Here is a 22,588-nt window from a genome sequence, read left to right on the forward strand (position 1 = left end):
GTCGACGCGCTTTCGAGTATTAAAAATGATAAACCCCGCCGAACCGGGCGAAGGCAAAGTTGAGAAATGAAAAACGAAATTAATTTTTATTAATCGCTTTTTTAGAGCATCCAGCAAGCCCGTGATCGTGATCGCGGCCGATCGGTGCGATCGTTCGTCGGAACGTTGATGATTCACGACTCCGGCGTCATCGGTACGTGGATCTCGACATCGCCGGTGGTAATAACAAAGCGGGCGAGCTGAACTTTTCCACCGACGAACCGGCAGGTCCAGCCGGTCGGACTGGACGATCGAGCGCGGCTTAGGGGCCATTTGTCGCCGATCAAAAGTTCCCGCGCCATCCAACCGGAGCATCGCATTAACGCGCATTCTCGGAAGTCCCCATGGCACCCGGTCCATTTGGCTAATGCGGAGCCCGTAATGACAGAAATTAATTGAATGCAATAAAGTTCAGGAAATTGTTCGTGAAACGCTGGCGGACATCAAACGGCGGACACCCTCCCGAGCTGTCTCCCTGCCGCCACGGGCAATGTGTCATGATTTTTTTGAGCTTGCTAATTGGAGGCTCCACAACCGCGGTGCTGGTGCTGGTGGACAACCGCTACGGATTCGAACTTTTTGGTGTCTCATAAATGCTTCATTGTGGAGCAACGCGATGTGGTGTGATTAATGCGTGGGGTTTCTAAAAAAGCATTTCTTTTCGGCTTCCTAATGGGAGTAGGAAATGTCTGGCCGGTAAGTCATCGGTGGAATGCACGGTTGCGGCGCGCTAAACAAATAAGGCATGATTAACATTTGTTTAGGTGAAACATATTTGCGAGCTTTTTTATTTTCAAACAAACGTCACCGCATTTATTCTGGTTGTTCATTTTCATAATTGTTTTAATAGTTCTATTTCATCACAGCAATTGGTTTTCTGTTTCATAAAAGTAGAAGGTTTTGCTGGAAAATCTGAAGATGACTATTCCTGGCTTAAAATATTTTGGTAGTTTTACTACTTGTTCTATGTTGAATTTTTTTAAACTTGAATAACTCATACATAATTTTCATTTCCTTTTCTGGTCCGTCTTAACACGTTGACTGCCATGCCACCCAAAAGTGGATGACAGCGAAACTCAGTTCTAAAAAGTGTTTTGACCATAAATAAATAAAAATGCAATATAAAAATTAAAGTTATATTTTATATGAATTATTTTGGAAGCTAAGTTTTTATTTAGCGTTCAAGACTCGTTGGTTAGATAAATGTTATAAACAAATTATATTAAAAAATATTGTACTAAAAAAGTGTGCCAAAAACCGCTTGGCAGTCAACGTGTTAAATGACAACTTTAATAAATTGAAATTGTATGTCTGCTCTACCTTATTAAAAGCTTATAACTGATTCTCAAATCTCTCAAATACATCGAGCAGGTATTACGTTTCAATGTGTCTGCAGTAAAAGTATCGAGAAAAAACCCAATATATTTTCATTAACTTTCATATATCAGGTATTTAACAGCAAACAGAGTAGTCCAATAATAATTTTGTTTCTGAATGATCAATACCAAAACGGTCATAAAATCTTCAATAATTTTAGGTTTATAGCGTTTTGAAAAAGCGCGGTAAAATAGATTACCCCAAAACATTCAGGTATGATGTAATGTAATGTAATGTATTCTAGTATTAGGATTGCTAGAGAGGAGAGAAAAGTGCAATCCGTGTTCTGAGCTAGTATCAGCAAGGCGACAGTAAAATACGATATCGATACAGTAAAATTATCGAAGCATATGAGAATACACAAGCCAACAGATATTTTTGTAGTTTTCACTTAGCTTATTATACAACAAATCCTCAAATTATATTTTAATTTTAAAATTTTAACATGCTTTTCATTTTTTTCCAAATTAATCAATTTGACATATGTTTCCTAGAAATGCCGTTTAAAATCAGTTTAATTTTATTGCTTGAAATGACATATAGTGTATTTCAATCGCAGACACTTTAACAGTTTCACTTCAAAAAACTTTTGCGCGACTGAACTTTTTATTTAACGCCGTGCAGAAAAGCTCCCGCGTCCTACATACCGGATTTCACAACGTTCTGAGATTTGTAAATAATATTGTTACATGTATTCTATTACCAAATTTCTATTGTTTTACAATAGGCATAACGGTTCATGAAGCTTCATGTTGTCATGCGTACCGCCATTCATAGGGTTTAGATGAAAGAAAGTAGGTTGATACCTTCAAACTTCTCGGATCATCATTTTAGAGTAAGCTAATGCATGTGAACCGGATTTGAAATAATACCAATACATTGTTTTACTTTCAACTTCGTTCAAGTATAGTCCATTTAGATTGGAATAATCACAGGCATTGAACCACCACGCCCCTGTGTTCTTGTTCGCACAATTGTCACTGCTCGCGTCATTATCTCTATCAAATGTTGAAAATTTCATACCGCTATGATAGCTCAGCGAATCTCCCGCTGTACCAGTATAAGTTCCCAAATTATGTAAAACGTATTGCTCGCATTCGGTACCAACCGTGAAGTTTGTATAACGGGCAAATTTACAAGTTCCATTGAAATCCTTCAGTTCTATCAGTAACTCGTGCTGTTGTCGCGATGTCACCTGGTGAAGCCGTTCTAATCCAAGCCAGTGCTCTCGATCTACGCTTCCGAATCCTTTTTGGTACTCCGTCCAGTTTCGATAGAAGTCGAGGGATCCGTCGTAGCGATACTGAATCACCAACCATCCGCCGCCGAAGCTATTCTGCTCACAAAACGCATCGAAAGGAGATTCGTTGTCACTCAGCTGGATCAAGTAGACACCTGATACGTTTGCCGGTGCCTCCTTGCACGATTTGAATGGTCCGGTGGTCCGCGAGATTGATGAGCTTTTCTGTACGTACCACAGCGGACTCTGCTTAAACTGAGTTGTATTTGCACTGAGTTGTGCGATCTCCTTCCGCATTTGTTCGTGGCTAGCACACGCTGTTTGCTGAGCGAGGATCTGCTGGGAGTGTGCCTTCAGCACCGTTAAGTTGTGTCCAGCATCTCGATCGTGCCGATGTATCTCCCACTGAATGCCGTCGATCGAGTCCTCCAGTTTCGTCAGTTTTTCCTTCACCGCTTCATCACGCTCCTTCAATCCGAGCTCGATCTCGTACAACTTGTACTGAAGAAAGTCCAGCTTGGCCATCATCACTTCGAATCCATATCCAGCGACCGAGTTATCCGAGGAATTCGTCACCGAAGTAGTTGCTGAACTTCCAGAAGAATTACACAATAGCACTATTCCACAAAATAGACTGAAGGGGCGCACGGTTATAAACATGGTTGGCAGCGAAACTATTCTGTTGTAGAATGCTCAAGACTTCACCGAAACTATAGTCGTCTTTATGATTTTCTCCCGCTTTTATATGAAGGAATGCAGGGGTGAACATCTCAAAAGAAATGGAAGATAATTAGAATGTGGAAGATTGCAATCAGTCAATTGAATTAAGCATTTAAACTCCTCGATATATTTTCGCTGTATTGTTGTACAAATTATTTTTAATTTTGAAATCGGTCAAAATAACTTTTTTTTCTTAAAAAAAGCCCGTTGCTGAGATTTTTTATATCAAAAAGGTTCCTCTTCCCTGACATTTACTCCCGTTAACATTAACACAATACGGACGCAGAAGGAACGATAGTGATAGCGACTTCCGCGCAGCTGCACTTAATGTTTGATAACACTACTCTACTCAAAGGCGCCAAATTTAAAGGCGGTGGTGTTTGCAAGTAGAATGTGCTAGTGTTTTGCTTGTTCCCAACGTTTACTATCGGCTAGGGCTATCTCACTTGTCTTAATCGGTGCTTAGCCAGCCTCATTATCCATCTTTTTTACACACGATTTCCGTGATTTCTATTTCTTACTCACCATAACCTACTTTCTTTTCAATTGAGTGTTTTTTCCGTGAAGTACCCCTTTTAGGCACTTGGGCAGTATTAATTTCATGTGTCAATCAATCAGCAATCTGCAAATTGATGTTCCATCGTCCAACACACAGTATAATGTGCGTTGTGCAACAACTGCTAAAAGCAAACTCACAGCCTTAGATATTGAGCAATTATTTTTGAATATTCCAAAACCAAAGTAGTGAAAACATTTCTTTAGTTTTCATTTAATGATTTGATTTGAGAGAAAGCGAATCCAAGTTAAAAAAATTGTTTCATTGCATCAACTAAACGATATTTTTAAAAGGTAATTCGTCAGATTACAAAGTGTCACGTCTCTCATTCCAACCTTTTTTGGATTAGACATTTCTTTGGAGGAAAAACAGTGCGACGAAAAGAAAAAAGTTATTCGAGGTAAAATTCAAAACGTGTACTCCTGATTCCTCCAAAAAAAAATGCTGTAATGATTTCAACGGATTTTTAGTCCTTACCTCATAACGGCGTAGAGCATAATGCAAAAGCCCAGGACAATCAGGCAACCCCGTTGGGCAGATGTTTCTGACGCAAGCGCAACCATTAATTTGCATACACAGACAGACGCCAGTGAAACCCTCTTAGAACCTTATTCTGGTCTATTATAATGTGATACATTTGGCTGTCATTGAATTTGATTTTCTTTTTTCCCTCGCCGCTATGGCTACATTTTCTCTTACTCCTGGCCTTAGGGAAATCCTTTCACTGCGAGTTGGGCACGTACTGCTGGGTGCACCCCCGGAGGGCAACGCATGTGCGCCCGCCTCAGAGGTCAATTGAATCTGGCGGGCCTGAATAAATATCGTGCCAATTTACCGTACCACCAAATGTTGCACGCGAACGGCCCACAGCCGGCGCATCTTCAGCCGCCGGGCCTCGCTTAATCGTCGGGTAAATGATCTCTAACCTTCCGGAACGACGCGGCGTTTGAACGTGCATACATTAGGCAGCTTATGGTCTGTGCTGCCACCGGCGGAACGCATGGGAAACCGACCAGCCAGCCAAACGCATGCCAGCTTGACACGACACCCAACCCGAGAGCCCTCCTCCGGGGGCGTGCGTTGAAGAGCGTTCGCCTTTCGGGAGCCAGTGCGCGTCGAGATGTTAATGTATGTGCATAAATTGCGCGCCGCAATTATTAATATTACCAATTTATTAATTTCCATCCACCCTCGACCTTCGGCCAGGCGCAGCGAACCGCCCGGGAACCGTCCCGGATGGAAGTGTTTTCTTTGCGTGAGCGCTTCCCGGGAGTCTCTTAGAAAAACACATGCACTGGCCACCGGCGTTTCGAGTGGCGATGCCGAATTTTCCCATCGCCCCGTGACGGACGGTCTCACCCACGGTTCGGATGCGCTGCCGGGATTGTTTCTCCAACAAATATTGTGATTGATTGATAGACAAACAGATCGGATCGGTGCTTCCGACGAGTCGATATGCAGCACGGTAGTACACGGCTGGGCGGATCATCGGCTGCTTCCCAGAGAGGCAGTGTTATGTTCTCAGGAACACGCTTCCCATGCTGCTCCATTTAACCTCTTATGCATCGGATAAAAATAACTAATACAGGAAATGTGAGTATAGTCGTAGGGAATGGGAAATTTGCTTCACCAAGAGAAACTGGAAGAAGTAGTTTATGGTTCATTTACATTTCCGGCTGTTTAATTGTTTGCTGAAAGCAAATGAACCGTAAGAGTTGTAATAGTTTATTTTAATTAAAGCGTTAAATCCATTTATACACTCGTCGAGCATTGTATATTTTTAAATATTTTATTTAAACAACTCAATTTAAATCTCTTTTCCTTCCACGGTACGAAGTGCTTCGTTTTAAAATTTCTTCAAATTAGTTGTTGACAATCTTCCGGCATATGCGAATGTATCTTCACCAATATTCCATGCTGTTCGCATATGTCCTGTGAGCTTGGTAAACGTCTTCAAGGCATGGTACACGATCGACGCCCAATCTTTCCATCAACCGCTACATGAGGCCATGTTCAGGTCGTGCCCATCCCGTTCGTCATCCCGATGCGTATCGGTGGCGCACACGACACCGGAATGGATTTGTTATTTTTGACGATCCCAACACGGACCGCTGTCTGAGGGAAGAAAAACGAAAAGACCACGGCTGCCTGGTGTCATCGCTGCATCCGTCACCACCTCCGGACGGGTGAATCTTGACTGCCTACTTCGTCGCAAATCTTGCACCGGGTGATTTATTAAGTAGATTGTGCGTAACAGATACATCCCTCGCGATGAGTGGTTTACTGTCAGCCGAGGGCTCGAGATAAACATTCCTGGTGTTTGGATAATGCACACGACCGACCGAAGGCTCGGGCTGCTGTTGCAGTTCTCTTGCTCGTTTTTTTTGTTTTGTTTGGCTTTGATTCGACGACAACCAAATGAGAAGATAGAAGGGGGACCCCAGAAGGGTCCTGTGTTTGCAAACTAGAGGCCCAGACATGTGCAGTCGAAATGAAACTAACTGATTTATGAACCCGAATGGCAACGGGTACCATGTTTATGAATATTTGATTGTTTTGAATATATTAATCGGAAATTTTGAATGCAAAAAACGATGTTTCTGTTTGAAGATACTGTTGTAAATTTATTATGAACGTAGACATTATGATTTTAAAATGTTTGTTATGCTGATTTGATTTTAGGAACTTTCTTTTTTAATCATGCCCTACTTGCTTTTTATTCAAACTTTTGATGACGATTTCCGTTTATCGATTTTGTTTTACAGGTAGCCCATTTTCAATGACTTACTCTGTTGATATATTCTGTTAGAGCTTTGCGTCAGATGTTCTACCATGTGTCATTCAATTCTATTCAGCTCAATCGAGCACGAAAAACAGGTCTTTGCCAAATTTATCCAGCCAAAGGTGACGCATAAATTCAATCCTCGAACCGCCTTCCCCTTTGGTGTACAAAAACACATGTTGTAACGACATTCATAAATTACATTTGCGTAGGAAATAAGTTTCTACTCCCATTGCTTGTGCGAGCCTCTTTCCGAATGCCTTCCATTTGAAGGATTGTCCCATGTTTATCTCCGTTTTTGTCGGTTTTCCCAAATCAAGCGCCCGCTCGTCCAAACCACTTGCATATGTGATGCAAATTTGTTCCCGGGGCTGTGGAATATCAATCGGGCCATTATCGTGATTTTTGCCCGTTCGGTGTTTTGCCTTTCTTCAAATTTCTCACATTTCCAGAAGGCCCCATTTTGTTCGCTCGAACCCCCCTCCAAAAAAAGCCTACCTCCAACCCCTTTGGAATAAAAGGGCTGGCCCAGATGGGAGATGCGAGAGGGGAGGAAAGGCTGGGTTTTTCAGTGCACATACACATCTCGGACATCACTCGGTGATGGAATGGCAAGTCAAAGTCAATAAATTAACGTCATCGCCCCGTTTCGCATCCAGAATTGCCCTCGTTCTGGGTGACGCTTTTTTCCACCTTCCTGATGTCGGACACTGGAATGGGGACCACAGGGAGGCTGTGGGTGTGTTTCTGTGTGTGTGTGTATGTGTGTGTTTGGGTATGGCAGTTTTTATCACTCACGTTCCCGCTGTTGGAAGTTAATTTATAGGATGGTCCCGCCAGCGTCAACATTGACGGCAACAAAATGCTGCATAATGGCGATTTAGTCGGGACTTATTTAACTAATTGAATTCCGCAGCTATATTGTGGCTAACGTGTGGTGGGCGCGATGAGACGGTTCGGTTAATTTCCTCACGAGTTCGGAATCAGAGGTCCCGAGATGTAGAAGAGAAAGAATGTGCACCTTCCCTTGGGTTAAACTCGCCGGCGTCGATGATGACGCTCACTCGTGCTGCGTTCTGTTCGGCCTAACCTTTCGAGAACACCAACTACGCTCAATTAAGGCGAGGAAAAACAATAAGAGAACCGTCGACTGGAAGATCCGCGATTAAACCGCATCGATTAAACCGATGCCTTTCGAAAAGGTGACATCCCGAAGACAGTCTGAAGCTGTACCCCAACGAGGCATTTTGCGAGAGATCTTAGTCCACTGCGACAAACACCACTTGGTGGTGCCCTCTACCAGGATGGGTCGCTTGGGTCACGTGAACCCGCTCGTCGCTTAATCGTCGCAGTGTCAAGATGAGGAGCCCCGTGCTTTCGGAATCTGTTCCGGATCGGATGGCGTATGAAAATAAAAGTAAGAAGTGCAAAAATTGTCACCAAACCGATTACGGGCAGCCCGTTTTCTTCAAGGCAACACGTGATTCACCTCCCATATGCCACGCCTGTGCTGATAGGGAAGTGTCGGACAACTAATCCATCCACCCAAGGGGACAATGTTATGTTTTATAGATATTTTTTTACTCATTTTGCTTCATTACGGGAATAAACTGTGGAGAAAGGGCAAATTATAAGATTGGATGTTATTTTTGACATTGAAATAAATTACGAATTTGATCTTATTATTTGAATTTTATTCAATATACAATTTAAAAATTCAAGAAAATAACAACAATTCAGAGAGGTAATCTAGTCTCGTTTCATAGCAATTTAAATATGAGTGAATATCACTTGAAATAAAGCTATTTAACCGTAAGTACCGTATTTTGACGTGTATAACGAACCCTTTTTAGATCTTAAATGACCTAAGATAGTAATGTTGGTAACTGGAGTAGTATGATGAGTTCTAATTTTTAATTAAGAATTTTATCATTGAAATTATTAAAATTGAATAGCATTACAAATAAAATTATTAAAATTGAATAGCCTCTTTTTAATAACATTTTTTTGATTCTTTTTTATTGCTTTATTTATCTATGGGATTTTTATACACGAGGGATTTTTATATTCGCTAAATTACGGTCCATTACACAGTTTTTTAAAAAAAGTTTTTAATTTCATTTTTAGCTCGGTTGATTTTTCATATAATCTTTACAAGGTTCTTCACTTGTTTCTTTAAAAAGATCCACAACTATACAAAAGCTTCCTATTTCAAAGAACAAAACAACGAAAACTGTCACATAAACAACAACATAAATATTTGTTTGTTACGTTTTTCTATAAGTTAACGTGCTTTCAATTTTTTGAAGTTATCTGAAGCCGTTGTATGACTAGTTATAAATTAATCAATTAAACATATTTGACAATGTTATCAATATATTTAGAAAAGGTTTTGATCATTTAGCTCTTTTTTCTGAAAGTCCTATGGTTGAGATCGTTCTAAGAAAAACATCTAGACATGTGTATTATAAAAGTTCTGCTTTGTAATTCTATAACTTTTCTTGCAGATTATGCGACTTTTCCCGTTTTGTGCAGAAAAATCTACCGTTTCTTCGCAACTTATCCAGAACATTACCTCTGTGTACCGTGTTACGCGAATTTCGCCGATCGACAATGTGCGATTGGCCGGCTCGAGCGCGGGGCGAGATAATTAAACATGTTTAGGTATTTCACTTATTGCCACCGTCTCGGAGTTCTGGAAATCGCGCTGCGACACGAACGATGCGCCGCCTTGGAACATGCTCCGCGGAAGAACCGTCCTCGGCGCAAGAACGGAACATCATGTTGCTAACAAAACGCAAAACCGCGCAAAACGGAACACGGGTAGTCGCGCGGTGTTGCTTGTAAATGGTGTAATGGTGTAGGACGCCCGCGATACCGACCGCCCGTGACACTCGCGTCTGGCACATTTCAACGTTCCCGGATGCCTGGACGTTCCTGAATCCATGTCCGAAAGGGGCAAGCCGGGCCAAACATACGACATTCCGATTGGACGGTCTTATGTCGACGTGTGCGAAGAATTCTTCCCCACACGCCCCGTGCCGGGCCCTTCATGGTCCGTTCCCTGCGGCGCTTTTGGTGTCTTGAAATAATTTCACGGCTGTTAAAATAACGTAATGATGAATTCGACGACTTTTCCCTTTTCGCAGTTTTGGTCGATCGTTGCAGACGAGCTGGTTGTGTGGTATTCGTGGCCCGAGGTTCCTTTCAAGGGCCTCCCAGTTCCAGTTTGTGTGTGTCTGTATAGATACTTCCAAACCACTTGAGCACTGACAATGCGCTGACATGAGCCGTCTTACAAGCCGAGGAAGTTGGATGGAGGAGGAAACCCAAAGGACGGCCGGATGACTTGAGTTGCTCGATGGGCTCCTCGTAGGAGACAGATGTAGTAGCAATCCACTTCGTTGGATAAACATTTACATTTAAATTAGCAGCAAATACTCACGGATGCCGGTACCGGAACGCCACACACGGCGTATGCTTCTTCGTTCGATCGGCGAAAGACAATGGGAAGTGGGTTTGGATGGAGGAAGGGATGAATGCTACCCTGACCACAAATTGGTTTCCGGTGGAGGCCCAAAGCAAGGAATGATTAGTCGGGAAGGTGAACAAAAGGGTAGAGCAGTAGAGGGTGGTTGTCAAATTAATTTGCACATTTATGAGATTTCAATTTGTCAAAATATGCTGTAACGTATGGTCGGAAATAGCGAAAAGGAAACATAAAAGTTTTGAATTTCATACCAGCGAGCAATGAACAATCGATTATGCTAATAATATTTCTTTCGGCGATCTATTATATATTATAGATTGGTTTCTTTTGGAAGGTAATTTAAAATTTAATTTTAAAATGTCTTGTGATGTTATTGCTTACCTTGGAAAATGTAATGAACAAATGTAAATGTCCGTTGAGCAAGAATAAAAAGCATAACCAATTTAAATAAGTCTCATATAGTTAAACATCTTTCATGAAAAGCATTGAAGAACTTTTGAAATTAGCATGTTTTGTTGAACGAAAAAATATTCATCCATCAAAATGGCACTTATCCTTGAAAAGGCTCATCCTACGGTAAAACGTCCCAAACAACATAAATCCACCATTCTGCGAACAAAAATTCTAACGCCGGTACTCATCAGTTGATAAAAAAAAGTTCTTACAAGCCGTGGACCGTCTGTGGAGAACATTTACGTTTCATTTTACGCATGATAGACGACCGGATGAAAACCATCCATTGGCCGTGGCTCTGAATCCGAAGCACTGAAGACGTCCGTGTCCGTCGACTAGAAGTTCTGTCCGCCAACGATCATTAGAAGTGAAACGCTCGGCACAATCTCGCCCCACAGGCCGGATTTGCTGCCGGATTCTCCCTGGTGGTCTTCCGAGGAAATGAAGGGCAAGCCGGTAAACGGCAGCGGAAGGTTGAACGAACGGAAAACGGAAATGTTTAATCTGGCTGGAAAACACACCGGTGAGGAATGTTTGGATCCGGGTCCGGGGCTCGAGTCAAAACGCAAACCGTACGGCCCGCGGCGAAATAATGGCTGATAAGGGCGATTGTGTCTCCCGTCTTGTTATGATACAAAAACACGAAACTTACTCCTCCCGGAAAAGTGGGGGACGCGCGAAAGGTCTTTGTCTCAAGTGAAGTCAACCTTTGAAATTTAATGCTATTTGAAATTGTTCTTTAATTTGACGGTAAAATTCATTGAACATGACAGACGTCTGCCGTTGCCGGGGCTGGCTTATGGTTTCCTCCAGCGATTCGGGGGTGCCTGAAAATGCTTGGACGATAGAAGGGACGATTTTGATAGAGCTAAACAAGGCTTTCCCGTTTGCAGCGTGCGCCCCCTCATCAGAACTCCATCGAAGTCGGTGTCATTGTTGTGAAGGATGGGCTTAAGAATTTCTTGTACACAAATTATTATAATTCCCGCGCCTGGTTGGGTTGGTGATAAACAAAGTCCCTCCTAAACAAGCGCCCGCCGTCGGTAGCTGGGAGAGTTCAAAAGTTGCCAGGTGAAAGTGGAAAACTTCGTCCGTATCAGATTTGATTTTCGGAACGCACAGTGCGGAACGTTGCCTCACATCATTAGAAGGAGTTTCGTTTGGAATGTTGCGGGCCCTCGTTGCTTTTGGCCTAAACTGTGGCCGCAGGAAAGAGTTTCGTAGCACTCGAAGAGAAAAAGAGAAAAAACATTGTTAGGCAAACTGTTTTGGAAAATCCCTTCGTGTTTGATGCACACTTGTGGCCGGTCTTTTTCCTCTAGCCACTGCAACCGACCGGGCATTGTTTTGACACAACGAAAGCCCAGTTGTTACCGTCATAAAACAGTGGAACCCTCCTCCGAAAGGTTTTGGGAAAATAAACGGGGAACGTTTTACGCCTTTACGAGTTCCCCGCGCGCGCCCGCTCAGAAATTTCCCGACCCTCCAGACGGCGTGCGGTTTCATTTCCTGTATCGATTTGTCGAGTAAACCGGGAAGAACCGTTCGAAAACGAGTGCACGCCGAAGGCGAAGGGGTTGGAAACTCCTTTTGGCACCCCGTTTTCATTTTACACCGCAAAGCGAGGACCCTTCGACATTCCCTCGAGAGCATTCGAATGCACGGCGGGACAACGAGCGTTAAACAGACACTTTACACATATGCCGCGCGTACGGTCGATGGGGGGGGGGGTAAAAAGGATCAGTGGGAGGGGGATGGCGGGAAAATCAAATTCAAAAATTTACACGCTCAAGGGGTAGCATGTCCTTCACGGTTACTTAGGGTTGAGCTAGAAAAAAATACCGACGAAATGAGCGACACTCTTTGCGAAGCATTTTAAGAATGCACAATGGAAAGATTGATGGATATAACTGCTATCAAAAAAAAAAAAAAAAAATTATAATGAAAAAGATAAAAGTTTTCTTTTCTGTGTTGGATAGTTATGGCGGAAATTGTTAATACTCTACTTTATGTTCTGTATTTATTGCTTGCATTTTTTCATATGTTTGAATGCTATTGTCCTGTTGAGTGTCGTGTGACCTGGTCATTTCTGAGACAGAAATACGTCCTTTTTATAGGCGTTAATATTTTAGACCGATATTAAGCAGTTTTATCAGGCTACGTTACATTTCTATATCCCTAAACTCAAGTGAAATTAAATGAAATTATATGCTGGCTGGTATTTGTCAACTTCGGGTTTCGTCGGTTGACAAATCGTTCGAAACTTGTTTATAGTAACGTGCTTTGTTTTTTACTCATTAAAATTACCCGATTAAATACTGTTTGGATGATAGAAAATTCAAACAAGGACAAATTAACAACTAGCTGCAGGTTTCTCGCTTCAGAATACTTTACTGAATCAACTTATGGGCGCCTCGGTTTACATCGTCGTAAGTCTCGTTTGGTGACCAAAATTGGGGCCGACCTGTATTTATTATTTCTGGAAAACTTGTTTACGACTCGGCTCTTTATTTTTTTTTATATAAATCTCTCATAATAACGATTTAGAAAAATCCCACAGTTTTATAAAAGCATTTTCAAACATATTCAATGTTATCCCGTTTACCACTACCACAACATGATGAATAAAGACGCTATCAAACTCAAATTCCATCGAGTAAAATATTACTTAAATGTCATATCGCAGATCTTGCACAAATAAAAAATACATAGACTTGGAAATATTAAAAAAAAAATAGCATAGCATGAAATTCACCATTCAAAAGGAGATTTTAAAAAATGCCGCCTTATTCCTTTAGAACTGTTCACTGTGCGCAACCATGAAAGGATGCAGTTAGTTGGAAGGCTGGTATCGAACATAACCTAAAACATTCACCGCACACACGCACTGAGATAGACATCTGCCTTTTCGCAGCCTAGAACGGAACAGTCACCGAAATCGATCGCGTCAGGACTTAAAAAAAAAAACGGCACCCCTATGCACCTCTTTCCAGGGGGTCGAACTCGATTCGATTAGGGACCATATTACAGCGTCCCTCTCTAACCCTACCCCGTCACGAAAAGTGGTGACGCATTGAACCTGCATCACACGACTGGTTCCGTTTCATAGTTCGCATATTTCTCTGCAGCCAATCATCATTCGGACGCAGTTTGGCCGCCTCTCTCCAGTGCACTCCCACCCTTCGCTTTGATTCGATTTAATTTCGCCATAAAAGAAACCTAATGAGATCAAAAATGTTAAATTCGATGATGCCCCATACAATTGTAACCCCGTATGCGCCGGGCAAGGGTTCGCAGCTCGAGTCGCAGATGAAAGCAACACATTACGCAACCGGTGCCTCGGGATCAGCAATGCGTCGTTTGGTGAAACAATTTGCTTTGTAATGGTTTTTATCTTGTATGTGTTTACTCTTCCATACGCTCCGAGGACTAATTATGGCGCATGGTGTTCGATTTTGTTGATAAAAGTAATTTATTTTCAAATATACTTCAAAGGATTCCTTTGAAGCGCGGTGTTGAAAAAATCAAGGAAACAAAATGGAAAACATTCCTGTTTTTTGATAAATATACTGCTGAAAATCAATTTATAGTTTGCATGAAGTTGTCTGTTTATTTGTTCATTTAATTTATACAGAACTTGAGTCAATGTAATAGTATTACATTTATTATTACATTCCCATATAAACGATTGTTGTTCGAAGAAATGAACTCTATACTGAGATCATAATGTATAGTGTTTGGTTTAATTTTCGTTTCATTTCGCCCTAAATTTTGCCATTTGGTAATTGATTATTTAAAATTAAATCGGCTTCATAATTTCTGATGTTTCATGCTTTTGATTAGCTTATCACTATCTCGTTTGGCATGTAATTTTTAGTATGTAATTATTAAAACACAAATTGCTGTACATATGGTTTCTGAGCAGTCTACGAGACTGTACAGTGGAGTTTGCAATTCTTTATTGCAACGAAAGCCATCCCGGTACTGTTTGTTTAAGAGGCCGACTGAAATGCAACCGTAGGGAAAAGGCATGCAAACGAAGCCCGGGTAAGGAAGGGCCTATTATTAGGAAACAAACAACCGAGGACATTTGTTTTTATCATCCGTGGGCTCGGTGCGCGTGCATTATTTATGGTTTTCCACGTTTAATATCAACCACACCGTTAGCGGTCTCTAAAGAACATGAAAAGAAGAAAAAATAAACAGAGAAAGGAACAAACCCTCCGAGACCCTTCGAAAGGGAAGCGTAAAGGTAGGGGAGGGTTTGCTGGGCGTAAAAAGAGTTATATATGTATGCTCATGCCCTTCCCCTACAATAGGACTCGTTTGTATGTTTTTTTGCCCTTGTTTTTGTTGGTTCGCTCGCTACCAGCCCGGCCACTTATGCGCGGCGCTATCTCCCGAAAGTTTCGGCGGCCTTATGGTTTGATTTATGACGGGCTCATGCTTTGATCATGATGATCGGGTCCCTACCAACCGCCCAAGGCGTAACTGAGGCCACCTTTTGTCGTTTCGTATGTGGTCTTTTAATGGAACCGTACTTCGTAAGCGGACGGTTTTTGCGCCACCGGCTTCCGAGATTGCTGCCACCCGGTCTGGAGCATGGCGCACGACGGCACTCTTATGACCGTGGCCTGGCGTCCGAAGCAACAGAAACACAACCCTCACGCCAGTAGTAAAATGCTGCCACCGCTTCTTCTATTGCTCCCGGGGCGATGGAGCGCCGCCTTCGCCGGCAAGCATCGGTCGCGACCGCAAAAGCCACATAATAAACCAGACCAGTTTTTACGCCACCGCCAGCCCAACTGCCGTGCCCCCCGCTCCACCGGGGGTCAACATACAGCTGCCACATGCAGATGAAATAGAATTGTCCTGGCGCGGGAAGGGATTCGGTGGCTGCAGCTGAGGTAGGAGCGGTGCGAGGAAAATGCGTTTTCGCGTATCGAGATGATAATTCCTCGGCCCCGGTTCAACTGGCTACCGTGCGACGCCGAGACCGCTCGGGGGGGAAGCTTGGTGTGTGATCGTTTTTTGCGAATCCCACGAACCAGCAACGAAAGAACAGGAAAGTGGTTTAATTCGATTTGATTTACTTGCGTTTAAAGTGCTCTTTGTGGGTTTGCTCGTTTGAAGGCCCGATAATGGTTCGGGAAAGGCTGAGCGAAAAGCTATAATTCGGTTTCTCACGTTTTTACACACTCTATCTCACCTTTTTGTTTTATAATATGATGTTTATTTTGTAAATAATGGAAGCGAGCTGAAACATGGAAAACCTAGCGTTGAAAAAGATTAAATATTTACGCTTATGTGTACTTATAAGCTGGTTTGATTTAATATATCAAAAGCTGGTACAACATTAATTGTAATTGCTGCACCTTTTATATTTATTTCACTTAAAGCTTAATGCTACAATCCAATGAATTGTTTGATAAACGTGCAATATATCCAGCTGTCGAAAATAAACAAATTCTCAAACCAAAAAATTAATATTTAATTACTTGTTTGTTCTTCGCAATTTGCTTCAAAGGATTGCATAATTCATACAAAAACAAAATTAAAGAGCTTTGTTTGGGTTACACCATTACAAAATGGATATGAATAGTTTTACCATTCAAATTTGTAATTCAAAATGATATAAGAACAACTTTTCCACAAAACAAAACAACTACAAAAATTTAATATATAACAAAAGATATAAACAAGCGATTTACAAGACTATCATGTTAAACAAGACTATCATTTACATTTTAAATTCAAATATTCTATGGTTATATTTTGCTTCAGAATAGAGACTAAATAACACAATCTTCAGTTGGGTTCTTCTACTGAAAATATTTCATAATTAATGGAGCCATTTGAATGAAAGACTTGCCTGCTTCTAGAACCATTCTGCTTAGTCACTGGATTTATTTGTTGTTAATTTACTTTTAGTGGAATAGTTTTCCACGCACGGTGGGATCCGTAAGGTCCAACGGAAACCGGCGTAGGGATGTGAACGGAAGCCTGTTCTCTTTCCTTACAGCAAACTCTCGGAAAGCCTGAGTCAAGTCGTCTACTGTCTATATGTTTATCATTAAGATTAACAAGATAGCAGCAGTGGCAGCATCACCAACAGTAGCGGAAAGCTAAGATAACTATTTGTCACACTATTGTTCCACCCTGAGGAATCCGGCAGAATAGTTTCAACTTTGTTTCCTCTCGTTGTCTCTCTCTCTACCGCTGACTCTTCCGGAAGGGGTTATAACGTTTTTGACATTTATTCATTTCTGGGCTCCTCGGATGGAATGTTTACACAGCCCTTCACGCTGCGAAAAGAAAGATGAAGCAATAAAAGGGTCTCTGGCAGCTTCTTCAAAAAAACGGCAAAGAAGAACACGAAACGGGAAGAAAAAACTGCACTGGTCCTGGAAGTTCTGAAGTGGGCGATTCCTGGGAAGCCACCCAACGGCCGGTGCCGGGTGTCGGTGCACCGAGCGAAACCACTTTGGCGCGACACAATCCGTTGACTCGCAGGTCCTGGCGGGGCTAGGGAAAAACACAGCGTCCGGAGTTGGGTGCGGGGCTAGCTTGGAGCAGCACGTTCACTTCATCAAAAGAATAGGTTTATTATAAAACACCGAGAAATCATGACTTGCGGAACTTCTGATTTCTGGCACCACGCACACGACGCTACTCCGACGATGAAGATCTTTTCCTTCTTCGCTAGTTTCCTTCCTTTTTTTTGCCCAACTGGCCAGCGGGGAAAGAGGGCCATGTTTGCTCACCATCATCAACCGACAAAGATGACAACGGATGTCAGGCCCGCGTACAGAACCAAGGTGGGCAGACGGCGTTGTACGTGTATCTCTCGAGCCCTGCCGCTGTGTGCTTAGTCCGCGCGGTCCACACCAAATCCGCCACTCCAAGTATTTAGCCCTAAGAGCCTTCTCGTTTGGAACGACGTTGTCATTCCGGACTGCGGGTGGGGAGGGAAGAAAGCGAAACAAGTGGAAGGCGGAAAGGAATAAGCCTTCGCAAGGAAGATCGTCCGGCGTCCGGGGAGGATAAACTATGTAACTGCTCAACCATGGCTTCCCATCTGCGGCGTGTCATTAGCCGAGGCACTATCAAAATATTTTTATCTCCTTGTTAGATTTAATTTGGCACCAGAAATAATGCGCTCCACCCGCCCGCGCCTCACCCAACCCCGGTTAAGTAAACCGTTCCATGCCCTTCCACCTTTCCCGTCCCCATCGTTTCGTCTGAAACTAGCGGCAAAGGAATAACAGAAATCCTGCGACCTCTGGCACGGGCCCTCGGAAAGACAAACGATTATTTAGGGAAAATAATGGCGAGGATGAGCGCAGATAGCGGTGATGATGGCCTTTAAATTAGCATTTGATGTTTGCGTTTATCATCTTAATCGCTCTTGGTCGCGTTGCCGCCGGATGCCATCGAGCGTGTGCCGCCTTGAAATGAGTAATTTGGTGACGAGAGTACATTTGGCAAATAATTGAAGCAGGCTGAATTGTTTATTGAAACAATTCGGCCTGCTGGAGAGGTTTATTTGTATTGTAGGATATCGAGATTTCTTTGCAGTAAAACGACTGAACGAGTTTTCGATATCGTATCTGATTATATCTTATCTTGTAGTGTAACAAACTTGATTTAGATTTTTAGAACCAAATCATCCGTATAAAAATCCAACTAACAGACTAACATTTTCACCAACTGAGTCACTGGTTACAGTGGGTTTTCTTTAAATCGTCAGCTTGTCATAGTTCCTATTATTTTTTTTTATTAATACGTCATATTATTGCAAAGCCCATAAATAGTTAGAAAGTGATGTTTGATTCAAATATAAACCGTATAAAAATCTATTCATAACGATTATAATGTTGTATTTTTATGTTAATTAAATTTCACAGGTGGCTCTAAAAATGGTTTGCTTAATGCCATAAAATAATAAATAACATATTATTTATTTCCTTGCTGTTTAATTATTAATGCAAAGTTTTCAACATCATTTCACTTTTATTTTTATGTAAGATAGTTTTTATGTTGTAGTATTGCCAGAGGACATAACTAATTAGCTCAAGTAGAGCGGATTGCATATTTTTTGTTTCAATTGCTTCAAAAGTATTGTGTTAGAAATAATCTTATCAATCCAAAAGTTTTGTTTCAATCACCAATTTTTTTGGAGGTTGGCCAAATTTGATCGAATAGAAATATCATGCCCGTATTATGTTCGTTTTTGTTGAAAAAAAAAACTTCTACTTATGTTTCTTCTATGTTTGCAAAAGTGTCGCAAACGCTTCCTACAACTAGAATGGAAAACTGCATGTTCGGCAAATTGAGTAACATTTTATCCACTTCCCAGCTCTTAGTGGTAACTATTTTGCTCTCCGACGCTTCCGTGGCTCCTCGGCCCCGCTCAAGCTGCGCTATTCCGCCCTCCCGCTAGGAGGAGCAATATTGTGACAATAAATTTGTACACTCTCATCGTCGCATCCGCCATCCTTCGCTGCCATCGCCATCGAAATGCTAATGAAAGTCTACGGGTGGTCTATTGGAATGGGACACTTTTTGTGCGAGTGTGTGTGTGTGTGTGAGTGTATGTTTCTTATCATCATCTTCGCGCACGAAGAAAAGCTCCGGACGAAATGAGACATCCCACCAAGATGCCGCTCGTAATGAGCACCTTCAATGTCACTGCCTGGGCCTTCGATGTTGGGCTTCGCATGACACAGCTTCTGAATACCCGCCGGGCTCCGGGTCGGTCGTAATATCGGTAGCGTGCGACACTCCATCGACATCGTTTGGTTTCATTTTATTTTATAGTCTCTTTTCGAGTCCGTCGGTCGGTGGCGTCGAATTGGCAAGTCTCACCACCATCTTACCCACGCGGCTAGGAGACAAGAGGTGCAGAAAAAAGAATCTCCCTCCCCTCATCCCCCCTTCCCTCGACCGGAAGCCCGAAGGCCCAAAGGCAAGCTTATTAGCCGCCAATGGGTGTGGCGCGATGCAGCGAAAGGGAGCGGCTACTAAATGAAAATAAATAAAAAGGAAGATTGTTTCTTGTAAATGAAATTACTTAATATACCGTACGGGCTCACTTTCGATTAAACGGTCGCGAAACGAGACCGGTCCCGGTCGAGACCTGAGAGATCAGATTACGGAAGGAGCGAGAGAAAATGAGCTTCAACATTATTATCAGATAATGGAAATCATACCGATTCCGGTTAGAATCGGGCGACGATAGCAACCTCGGTAATGGGAGAGTATTTTCTTCTTCCCGCTAGGCATACACTGACATGAATTTCCTGGCTTTTAAAAAAGGCCGGATACACGAAAATCGGCTAACGAAATGTGATTGGTACAAGCGCTTTACAGGAGTTTCGCAGCCGAAGGTTGACTGCCAGAACCTGGTGGCGCGTGAGTGTGAACTGCTGCGGGGCGGCAACTTGATTGTGGCGTCTTGTCTGAAGTACGCAAGTGAATTAAGATGATTAGGGCTTTGTCTTATTTAATCAAGGCTTCATGTTGCTACCGACGGAGCATCATTACACCTCGGGGAAAAATAATTTTCAACGAGACAATCTGAGCGTGCAAATTAGTGCAGCTTGTGTGTGACTGTTGGCTCTTGAAGGTGGTCAGCAGAATATTTGTGAAGCAAGTAGGTTTTGTTTATTGTTGTCTATTCTATCGATTAAAATAAATATTTTTTTTGAAAATAACAACAGAATCAGTCAACTATATGGTGTCATACAAATTAAAACATCAATTATTTCATAACACTGAGTCGGCTTTTCATGACTTTTTTTAATCCACAGCTATGCTTTTATAGATCCCTTTGTGTGTGCGGATAGTTAGTCCCCTCGTACAGAAGAGGATCCGGTCTCGGTTAGGATTCGAACCCACGCCGTCAAGGAGATGAGCCCGAGCGCTCATGAGCCAATTTTCTAACCGACGCTACCGCCTGGCTGTCGCGGACCCCACTCAACTTGCATTGCTATTTTCTCGCAAATGTAAAGCATTGAACTGGGCCAACTAGTACATATTTTGCTTGATTAAATTTGATATCATATATGATCACTTAAAATCAATCATTGGTTTGAGGTCTGGTGTAATGGGACGCCAGACTTTTTGGATAAAAAATTCTGCCCGAGTCTCCCGTTATGGATTTAATAGGCTGTGTCAAAAGGCGTTTAACCACTTTTACACATCTTATCCTTTACTTATATTTTTACTATGTTTGTTTGCTCAAAATGCAACAAAAACATCCATTATAGAATGTGAAACATTGACTTTACCGTTTTTGGATAAAACCAGCTGTTTTCGACAGCTTTACATATTGCTTGGCCAATTTTTTTACTCTCGTCGAGTGCGGTCCATGACGACTTCTATCAGTCGATCAGGACAAGTTGAACGCCTTAGGCTGGATATGGAACCTTCTAGTGGTTCGATACCAAAATAACGTTAAGTTCACAGATTTTTAAAATTCATCGAAATAGTATATGGTTGCATTTTTTCTAAAAATATTTTTTTTTAAATTTCATTACGGGACTCATTTGTTATTATAGACGAAAAGTGAATATAATAACACTTTCAATGGCTTTTGTGAACAATTTTTTTGAAAAATATGTAAAAGTGAATGAACTACAGTGTCTCCACTACAACTCTATTAAAAAAAATATATATATAGAAAAATATTGGACATCGTGTTTACAAGGTATTCTACATTTGCTTGGACAGAAGGCCAATGTTATTCAATTAACATTTAAACTTAGTTTCTTCTATGATTCAAAGAGTAAGAATAAATATTAAAAACATATTGATCCTTGACTTTGGGCACTTTTTAAGTATAAAAAAAAACAAGTTCGGGTATGTGTTTCTCCATTCGCTACAACCATGCTCCATTCTCTTTCAAAAATTAATCTTTAATCTGTCCACTTCGTCCTGGGGGATAACCTGCCAACAAAAGCTAATCTCTTAGCGAAATGAAACATAGATACCGGGGAATGGAAACTGCGATAAAACGTGCCTTTTCAGATCAATTGCAAAAGTACTGTACTATGTTGGGTTCGGGGCAAAACAATATTCCGAGCATGCAGGGCAACATCGTAAACAAAAGTTTTCCTGCTCCAAACGTTGTTGCACCTGTGGGTCGGTTATGGATGTTGTTTGCATCGTGTTTTTTTTTTTCATTTTCTATTCAAGGCTTTAAAACATGTTTTTACTTTACTGTTTCGTTTGCTTTTCTTTGCCACTGCCCGGTAGCCTCGAACGGCAACAACACTCGAACGTGACAATACGAGCGATTCAAGACAACAAACAATCTCGCTGCCACCGACGCCGTTCCCATCGGTATCCTGCCGTCCTTCGGTGGCACAACGTGCGCAAACAAATTTATTCCGAACATAAAACCAACAAACAGACGCCATGATTTACACCGGGCTACATTGGTTTTCCGCTCGGAGCGTGGAATATCCTTGCCGCTAGGATATCGTGTCAAGGCCGAGCGGCCAGTTGCCATTTCGGATTGTCCTTCGCTGTCTGTTAGTGTATCAGCATGTTTGTTGGTGTTGGTGTGTGTTTGTGTGTCCATTCTTGTTTGTAAGGATCGGGCCGGAAGTGACCCGGAAGACGCACCACCCAAGAGGCTGCGATCCCAGCCACACACAACGATCGACCCGCGGTTCGTAAAGAAAGAGGAAGAATGAAGAGATCTCGGATTCGGGACTGTCGGTACTCCACTTTCAGGCCCCGAAAGTCACACATGCGTGAATTTGTAAATAAATATTTCCTCTGTTCCCAAGGCCGACCGAGGCTTTGCGTGTGGGTCCTGTGCCGTGGAAAATTGAGATGAAAAATCGGCCTATTAATTCTTTAATCCTAGAGCATCCTCCAATGGCTAACAACCTTTTGGTTGCAGGGTTGCTCTATTTCTGT

At 42.2% G+C, this 22,588-nt stretch overlaps 1 protein-coding gene across 1 annotated transcript; it reads right to left on the reverse strand.

Annotated features, from left to right (window-relative positions):
• Positions 1–2,224: 2,224 nt before the first annotated feature.
• On the reverse strand, positions 2,225–3,181 carry LOC131285698 (microfibril-associated glycoprotein 4-like). Its single transcript, XM_058314553.1, has one exon. The coding sequence runs from the start codon at positions 3,179–3,181 to the stop codon at positions 2,225–2,227; it is 957 nt and encodes a 318-aa protein (XP_058170536.1).
• Between the last annotated feature and the right edge of the window lie 19,407 nt (positions 3,182–22,588).

Source organism: Anopheles ziemanni, chromosome 3, assembly GCF_943734765.1.
Source record: "Anopheles ziemanni chromosome 3, idAnoZiCoDA_A2_x.2, whole genome shotgun sequence".
Classification (NCBI taxonomy): Eukaryota; Metazoa; Arthropoda; class Insecta; order Diptera; family Culicidae; genus Anopheles; species Anopheles ziemanni.

Bases quoted from the DNA above. Each gene is read 5' to 3' on its own strand.
- LOC131285698 (XM_058314553.1), bottom strand. From the start codon at position 3,181: ATGGCCAAGCTGGACTTTCTTCAGTACAAGTTGTACGAGATCGAGCTC.